This window comes from Sinocyclocheilus rhinocerous, unplaced genomic scaffold, assembly GCF_001515625.1.
Source record: "Sinocyclocheilus rhinocerous isolate Xijiao unplaced genomic scaffold, SAMN03320098_v1.1 scaffold3354, whole genome shotgun sequence".
Lineage (NCBI taxonomy): Eukaryota > Metazoa > Chordata > Actinopteri > Cypriniformes > Cyprinidae > Sinocyclocheilus > Sinocyclocheilus rhinocerous.
Window position 1 is genome coordinate 168,663 of NW_015664987.1, and position 9,475 is coordinate 178,137.

A 9,475-nucleotide genomic window follows, 5' to 3' on the forward strand; every position below is an offset into this window, starting at 1 on the left:
TCGAACTCGTCCTAGACGGTTTGTCTGATTCTCACCAAAATTGGCTCAGATCATCTTCAGACCATGCTGGCAAAAAGTTATGGAATTCAAGTGGATTCTTCAAACCGTTCTCGAATAACGTGCAAACGAATTCGACGAAAAGCACGTAAAAATGGATGTGAGGCTATATCTCCGCACCGGTTTGGCGTATTGAGACCAAACTTGGTGTGTGACAAGCATGGCCTGAGACTACCTGCAGTGTTTCGGCGCAGTGCCCCCTAGTGGTCAGGAAATATGAAAAATGCATATTTTTGCTTATAACTTCTGAATGGTATGGCCACAAAACTGGTCTCTTTAGATTCGGTGGAGCATGCCGAGTCGAACCATACCAAATTTCCCCATGTCAGCCATTTTGGGCGTCGGTCATTTTGAATTTTGTCACAAAATGCTATAATTTATGAACGCATTGACGTATCGTTACGAAACTCTGTATGCATCTTCGACACTATGCCCTGATGGCACTCAAAAATTTTGGGTTCAGCGCCATCTTGTGGTCAAAAGTTATAATGAAATTTCTAAAAATGCTAATAACTTTTGCATACATTATCACATTGTAATGAGACTGATGTTGTTAGATTCCTTGTATCATGCCGAGAACATCGATACCAATTTTGCCTTAATTGGCTAAACTTCCTGTCCGCCATTTTGATTCATGTTGAAAACCTACTTTTTCAAACTCCTCCTAGACCGTTAGTCCAATTTTCACCAAATTTGACTCGGATCATCTTCAGACCAAGCTGGCAAAAAGTTATGGATTTCGTGTCGATATACGAAACGGTTTTTGTTTAGCGCATCAACGAATATGCTGGAAAGATGCCAAAATGCATCTGAGGCTGTATCTCTGCAAAGCTTTGACATATTTGCACCAAACTTTGTATGTGCCATTGTCACCTCACACTGACCACGCCACATCCATTTGGTAACAGCACCACCTATTGGTCAAGAGTAATAAACTATTCATTAATTATTAATTATGAAATTTCCAAAAATGCTAATAACTTTTGATTGCATTAACCTATTGTAATGAAACTAATCTCAAAATGTTCCTTGGGTCATGCCGACAACATGCATATCAATTACGCCATAGTAAGCCGAACTTCCTGTCGGCCATTTTGATTTATGCTGTAAACCTACTTTTTCGACCTCCTCCTCAAGCCTTTGTCCGATTTTCACCAAAATCAAGTCAAATCATCTTCAGACTATGCTGACAAAAATTTATGGATTTCGTGTCAATAGACGAAACTGTTTTCATACAGCGCTGCTACAAATTTTAGGCATGGTGCCATAATGACTCTGAGGCTATATCTCTTCAAAGCTTTGACATAATGACAACAAACTTTGTGTGTGCCATTGTCACCTGACAGAGAACACTCCAAAATGATTTGATTACAGCACCACCTGTTGGTCAAAAGTGATAAGCCATTTAATCATATTACTAGTGGTTGTATTTATGATTTTTCAGCCATTTCAATTACAATCATCCTAAAATTGCTTTTATTACTCGTTGTATTTGGTCTGATGCTCCATGCCATGCTTAGCTCCTCAATTTGCCTCTGGAGTGCTTGGCCCCGCAATTGCTGCTTGCAGCTATATTTTTGTTTGTTTTTGTTAAATTTTCACTGCCTTAAATTTTTCCACATTGAGCTGTTGTACATTTTTCTCTTCTCTAGGTGCCACATTATCAGAGCTCAGTATCATTGGTTGGGTCAGAGATGCAGGGTTCCCCATCAGCCTCTTCATCTCAAGGAAATACTAAAGTATCTGATTGGCTCAAACAGACACAGGAAGCTGACGTGTGCCAGCAAGGTATGCACCTTCTAATACCTTTTAATTCAACCGGAGTATATGGGGCCAGTGTGGGACATGCCTACTAATTCTTCAGTATGGTCTATGCAAATAATTTAGTAAACAAAAATATTAAAATCAAAACTTAATCAGGTTAAAAGTTAATCAGGTTTTTCCAAATGTTTGACCACTAGTGTGCACACATTTTTAAATATCACAGTTTCTGGTATACACTGGTGATAACGGAGTCGTCAATACCAATAAACATTCTGGTAGCAGGAAGGTTGTGAGAAACTTCAGTGTTTGCAGATATCATAAACCTGCTGTTGATTTTTTATATATATATATATATATATATATATAAAATATACTTTTTGTAGCAAATTTGACCAAGTGCAAAGTAGCATCAAATGTTATTCAATGTAATATTATTTGGACAATTTCTAAAAACAAAAAACAGCAACACCAAAAGAACACAATTCATTTCATATAAAAAGACTATTTTTGAATGTGCTTAACTTCCTCTAACATTCAGCCTCTCATGCACAGAACTTGCCAGGTGTCAGCTGGATTTAGCTGAGCTCTCGAGTTTAATCCAGAAACTTCACTGGCATGAGGGTGGTCTTCCCATCACAAACACGGACCTTGAACATCGAATCAGCATGCAGGTGAGTCTGCTGTTGTAAATCTGACACAGAATGGACAGGACATCTGTTGTCTTTGTGCAGCATGCAGCAGAACACAAAGCAAATGTGAGAAGTACAAACTGTGATTATTTTATGACAGTAGCAGTGTTAAATAACAAAGAGGTAAACATGGTGCTTATTTTTCAGAATCTTAGTCTTGAGAAACCCAAAAAGAAGTCTGGAAAGATCTGGGGTCACTCACGAACGCTGTCAAGAGTCGAATCGCTTGGCTTTGTAAGTTCATAATGGAATTCCTTGTTTGAGATTTATACATTTTTCTAGTGCTGGGCAATGATTAATCGGGATTAATCGCATCCAAAATATATATATATTTTTTGTGTACTTAATGTGTGTTTACTGTGTATATTTATTATGTATATATAAATGCACATATGCATGTGTATATATTTAAGAAAAAATGTTTTCATACTAAATATTTATATGTAATATAAATTATATGAGTATAAATATATACATGTAAATATTTTTAAAATATATACTGTATGTGTGTCTCTTTATATATACATTAAATATACACAGCACACACACATTATAATTTATTTATATTATATAATATAAACACAAACTTTTATTTTGGATGTGATTAATCATTGCCCAGCACTAATTTTAAATATAGTGGGTCTCATTCCCTAATTGATGAATGTAGGCATCTGGGCTTAACAGTGCAAGCATTCGTTTGTGACTAAAATAGATGTGTGCAAACTGAAAAATGTATTTAGGAGCATGTGTGCTAATTAAAGTCTGTGTTTAATGAAATTTAAGGTTATATGTCTTAAATATCTTAAAACATTTGTTATACAGTTAATCATTTTTAAGAGGTCTTAAATTTGGGGGTGGGGAAAAACAGGAAACAGCCTAGTGTTATTAAACTTCAAAAGGCTATGATTTCATTAAATGTCACTGCACATTTCAAAATGAAAAGGCAGAGCTGTTAAAAGCATTTGTTAAATACAGTTTTATTTATCATTTTCTTTTGTTTTCTTTTGTTGAACCACACTCCAGTGGTTTGAGTCTTACCTCTCAGATAGGTTCTTCAAGATATCTTGGAGAGGTGAGGTGTCCAAGTCACAACATCTAACTACTGGGGTGCCTCAGGGCTCAGTTCTTGGACCACTTCTCTTCTCTGTCTACATGTCATCACTAGGTTCTGTCATTCAGAAACATGGCTTTTCATATCACTGCTATGCTGATGACACTCAGCTCTACCTTTCATTCCATCCTGATGATCCGACAATTGCTGCTTGCATCTCAGCTTGTCTAACAGACATTTCTTGCTGGATGACGGACCATCACCTTCAACTTAACCTTGCCAAAAGAGAACTGCTTGTGGTTCCATCAAACCCATCATTTCATCACAATTTCACCATCCAGTTAGGCATTGCTACGTGTACTGCATTAAGCTGAGACTAGTTATAGCACTTGCATATCATTGCTCTTTTGTTGACTTTGATTGCTTCCATTGTCCTCATTTGTAAGTCGCTTTGGATAAAAGCGTCTGCTAAATGTAAATGTAATGTCTACTGTGATGGCATATAATCAACAGCGTAACAGAATGTGCAAATGCCATTTAAAATGCCAATTTCCTCCATTTCCGCACTTTTTTTTTTTTTTGTCTAAAAAGGCTAGTAGCATTGTAAACTGAGAGACATGATCATTTGATAAAATAAAGTGAAGCAAGCATGCCGTATTTGGGATCATTTTACGTGAAATGGCGATACTAAGTTTGTTTCATATTCGGTAGTGAATGTTGATACATTGTTCAACTTAAGACCATGTTGGAATGGTTAACGCTTGCTATATCTGTTCTCGTGGCCGGTGTGGAAAATGTGATATTTCGGCTTTCTAGTGCAGAAAAGGCAGACATTTTCCATGCTGACCGTATTTCCACTACAGCAAAGAAATTGTCATAATTTAATGTCAAAATGTTTCCGTAACATTTCAAATCATGAATTTAAAAAAAAACTGACACTGTTACACATTGTCACACAAATTGTGACTTAAGTTCAAGTCACACTAAGCTGCTTTTTCCTTCAGGCATTTGAAAAATGATGTATGAAAATTAGGATTCAAGGGTTAGTCTTGAATGCAGTGCTGTGTGAAAGTGAAAAAATAATAAGACAATCTAAACTGTATTGTTTTGCATAATAATCTAACATTTTACTATAATATGTCTGTGGAAGCTGTGAAGAGTTAATGCATCAGATATTCAGCCCCTCCAATTAAGCATCCAAACAACATCGCAATAATACTAGAAAGAATGATAATAGTGCCTTACAGTACAACAACACCAGTGACATTAAGATGATGTGACGGCACTACACGGTGTAAGAGATTTCAGCACAACCTCTCCTGTACAGCCTTTTGTTGCTCTATGTAAATGTATCCTCAAGTTCTATAAAGGTGTGCACACACAGCAAGATCTTCAAGTTAACTGGCTGAAGTGTAATTAGCACTTTTTTTATTTTTTATTTTTTCAATAGACCACACGATTTAGTTGAGTCATTTTTATTCGAATAGCACTCACGATCCTTGTTTCAATGTGGCCTAAATGTAAAAGTGTGTGAAATCCTCCTGTAGCAAGGTTTCTTCAGCCATAACCTGTGCAAAACTCTGCATTTTTATTAGTCTGAATAAGAGTTAATGTAGGATTATTTTCTAATGGTAATATGTAACATTTTGGTTTAATGCCTTCTTTGATTCCTAGGCCACCAGGAGTGTTTTTTTCCCCCTTAAGTGGTCTTTTTTTTTTTTTTCATATGAAAACATTTTATGTCCAAATACATATGTACGCAGGGTTAGTGAATGAAGCACACAATTGGGTTGAATGTCTTTCCCTCTTAATTTCTGAACTACTGCTTCTGTTTCCTGTTGTAATAATTCTACTTCCATCTCTGACTTTTGGAGCAGTTTTCTTCGAGCCACTTGGGCACATCAACTGGCTTGGCTGCTTCCCTTCAGTCCATCCCAGATTACGTTTACTCCCAGCTGTCCACGCCTGCGGTCTCCTCACCAGAAGGAAAGCAACTGCAGTTAGACATCTGTGCCTTGTGTGACAAAGGTACATGATCTCATTCATTCTGTTTCTACAATTTTAAATGCTGCTGTAAATTAGTATAGAACAAATTCTGTATGTGTCCAAGAAGAGACATACAGACTATTCATACCTGTATGGTGGGGGGCTGAAACCTTCACGAATAAGAGGAAGAATCCTGAACTGGCTCTTATGCAGTGGTCTGAAAAAATGACTTGGGATGAAAAGAGTACTGAAAATTTACACACTGGAAGGTTTAAAAAAAAAAAAAAATTTTCCCCAAAAATCCCAAAGAGGCGATGCTCAAGAAGTAGGTGTTGATCTGTGCAGGGCTTGCACATCTTGTGCTGAGATATTCATCCTGATTAGATTACGTAATAAAGAGCAGGAAGTACAAAATGAGTCGTTTGGCAGCTTGGTTTCAGTAAAAGCTGTTTTTGCACTTACAAGGAAGTTTTGAGTTCTGAAACTTGGCATGAGACTTGATGACTCTTCTCCCACTATATCTAGAAAATAAAAATAAATAAATAAATAAATTGAAGCGATATCTGGTATGCATTGTGGGGAAAAACATACGGAGTACAACAGTGTACTACGTTTACAATATGGAGCACTCAACTCTCCATAGGTTATAATGTTTTGGTTTACTGAGCTATAATTTTTTTTTTTTCATCCCCTAACCCCACCCCTAAACATAGCCCTCACAGAAAACTTCTGGCAATTATTATTATTATTTTTTTAATAACACTGCTTAGTATGTTTAAGCCATTTTGTTTACGAGGGCATAGGGAGTGTCCTTGTAAACCATGTTATTGCTGTAATAGCCCTGTTGTTATACAAATTTGTGTCCTCATAAACTGTCTATTTAAAAAGAAAAGTAAAAACATACTGGAGTAAAAATAAGCTAACTTTACAACTTAGTTTACAACTTTAAATTGTATTAAAGTAGCCTAGCGAAAAAAGAAGAAAAAACGGCAGAGGAGATCGTTTCATCCTATTGACAATTGAAATTGCATAAATATAAACTGATTCAAGGTTGTTGTTTTTTTCTTTTCGGAATGACATTCCAAGGTTTGGTTAATGGGGAAAAAACAAAACATAAGCACAGTGGCCTGTTGCATGAAGCTAGCTGAACAAACTCAGAGTTTCAGAGTAGGTTTACAGTTGACCAAACCAAACAAGCCCAGCCTGGTTTAGATCAGGTTCAGTGGACTCACAAAGCTCGATATAAACCTTCTGTCAACTCCACAGCCGCAGTTTGATTCACTTCTCGCGAGAGTTGTTGCAATTCACTTCTTTACTGAAGATTAAGAGATGTTATTAAAAATGTAATTTTTTTTAAAAGCTTTTACAAGGCAGGAATAACTACTGCAGCAAAAGTTTGAGAAGGCAGCAGAAAGAAAATATCTGGCTATGCAATTGAATCCTATAATAAAACAACAAACAAAAAGTTAGTGTATAGGTTTTGGTTTATGCAAATTATTTGACAAATTGCTAGACAAAAAAGCCATAAATCTTAAGGAGTTGTTCCAAATTTGAGGTTGAAAAATGAGCTTTTAGTTTTTGTTTGGTTGCAGTACCAAACTTTACCCATTAGATGCCAGCAAAGCTGGTATACTCAGCGGTGGGGATTTGATATTCGCAATGCAGTATGATTTCTCTCTCTCAAACATTACAGGTGCGTACACATGCAATTATTTTAGTAGACGCATACAAACAACACTCTGACATCCATACCAACACACCTACGCGATTATAGCTGCATTATTTATCCAGCTGCCTCTAATGCAGCGAAAGCAGAACATATGAAAAAAGTGTATTTGTTTTATAGGCCAGACCTGAGAAAATGGCACCACCTGGAACAAGAAAAAAAAAAAAAAGATAAATTTGAAGCCTTGCCAACAGAATGAATGCCCTTTAACAAAGACCGCATAATTTTATAGTTAAATGGCCCTGGGATTAAACATTGTAGTTTTAATGGTTTCAATGGGGATATTTTTCCTTGAAGGGTTGGTTCACCCAAAAATTAAAATTCTGTCATTAATTACAGTTAATCAGCCCCGTTTATGTTCAGTAGACAGCACGCGCATGCTGAACGTAAACAACGCTGATTTACGTTGATTACGTTCTGTGGGTACTCTCCAAAATGGTGGAAGACGGTAACTCGGGGAGAAGAATTGCTGAATAAATTGTTATTGTTTTCTTTGCACACAAAGTATTCTCGTAGCCTTGTAAAATTACGGTCGAACCCCTGATGTCACATGGACTATTTTACCGATGTCCTTACTACGTTTCTGTGCGTTGATCGTGGTAATATCATTGCTGTCTATGGAGGATCAGAGAGCTCTCAGACTCCATCAAAAATATCTTAATTTATGTTCCGAAGATGAACGAAGGTTTTATGGGTTTGGAACGACATGTGGGTGAGTAATTAATGACAGAATTTTAATTTTTGGGTGAACTATCCCTTCAAGGTCGTGAGTGTAATAAATCTCAATAGGTACACAAAATGGTTAACGGAAATGGAAAAAAAGGACAATTCTAATAAAAATATACATTTTTTGCCAAAATTGAGTGTTGGCATTACCGTATTGGCCCGAATATAAGACGACCCTGATTATAAGACGACCCCCCTTTTTCCAGATGTACCTTTTGGAAAAAGGCTTTTTAAAAAACAAATCTTGTTTTTTCTCAGTAAAACACATTTTGTCTTCAATTAAAAATTAGAAATCTGAATTAGGACATCAAATTAAAATCTGAATTAGGACATTTAGGCTATCCATCTAATAGTAGCCTACCAAAATCTTATTAACAGTAGAAGTTAAATCTTACTGTAGTCTTCAAATCTGGGTACTGTCTTACGTTTTAAAATCACAAAGGGAGTTGTAGACCCTGAATATAAGACGACCGCGTTTTTTCAGATGTATTTCCAAGAAAAAAACATCGTCTTATATTCGGGTCAATATGGTATTACAGGAAAACTAATTAATAATAATAATAAACAATATTAAGTTATCAAGATGGTTGCGAAAGGTAGTCAGTGGAAGTACAGTGATGTGTCAGAACTCATAAGTATTACAGTGACAACTCCATACAAGCAAAACATGAGGGCTCATATCATAAGTTTTAAGACTCTTGTCACATCCTTGTCTTTATTTTTCATATTGCCTGTGCGTAATTTTGCTGGCTTCTGCAGCAGATCACACCGTAAATAAAAGCACAATCGCTTACTCTATGTCAGGGTTCCTCAAATCTTGCCCTGGAGGGCCAATGCGCTGCAGAGTTTAGCTCCAACCCTGATCAAACTCACCTACCTGTGATTTTCTAATGATCCTGAAGACATTGATTAGCATGCTCGGGTGTGTTTGATTAGGGTTAGAGCTAAACTCTGCAGGAAAGTGGATCTTGTGGGCCAGATTTGAGATCCACAATTTTCCTGCAGAATTGGGCTACTTTATCCACTGTTGCCAGGGGTTGTTTTTCAACTCTGTGCGTTGAAGCGACCCCACTAATGCGATATTTGAGCACTGAGGCTCGCAGTATGAACGTAGTCAAAGAGAACCCAATCAAACAAATGAGACTAAAATATATACTATGTCATTTCATTTATTCAGAACAATTGTTCAAACTTTTTATTAAAACAAATATTATTACAACAAGAAAATAGATTACAAATTTTTAACATTTAACATAAATTTTTTTTTTTTACATTTTAAGGCCAAACCCAAACATAATGCATAACCAATAAAAAAAAGAGAAAGAAAGAAAGAAAGAATTAGAACGGAAGAAAAATAAATAAATAAATAAAATAACTACAAAACTATCATAAAATAAAGAACTAATTATAGAAAATAGTAGTCATTGTAATACAAATAGATAAAATACAATATATACTTAATACAATATATATAAA

At 36.0% G+C, this 9,475-nt stretch overlaps 1 protein-coding gene across 1 annotated transcript in view; it reads left to right on the forward strand.

Moving 5' to 3' along the window:
• The window catches only part of LOC107730545 (oxysterol-binding protein-related protein 6-like), a 51,004-nt gene that overhangs the window by 4,790 nt on the left and 36,739 nt on the right, over window positions 1–9,475 (forward strand). The window contains exons 8-11 of the mRNA XM_016541400.1: window positions 1,710–1,845; window positions 2,374–2,492; window positions 2,658–2,744; window positions 5,439–5,589. Of these exons, the coding sequence (XP_016396886.1) occupies window positions 1,710–1,845; window positions 2,374–2,492; window positions 2,658–2,744; window positions 5,439–5,589 (493 nt within the window). The remainder of the gene's footprint in view (window positions 1–1,709; window positions 1,846–2,373; window positions 2,493–2,657; window positions 2,745–5,438; window positions 5,590–9,475) is intronic.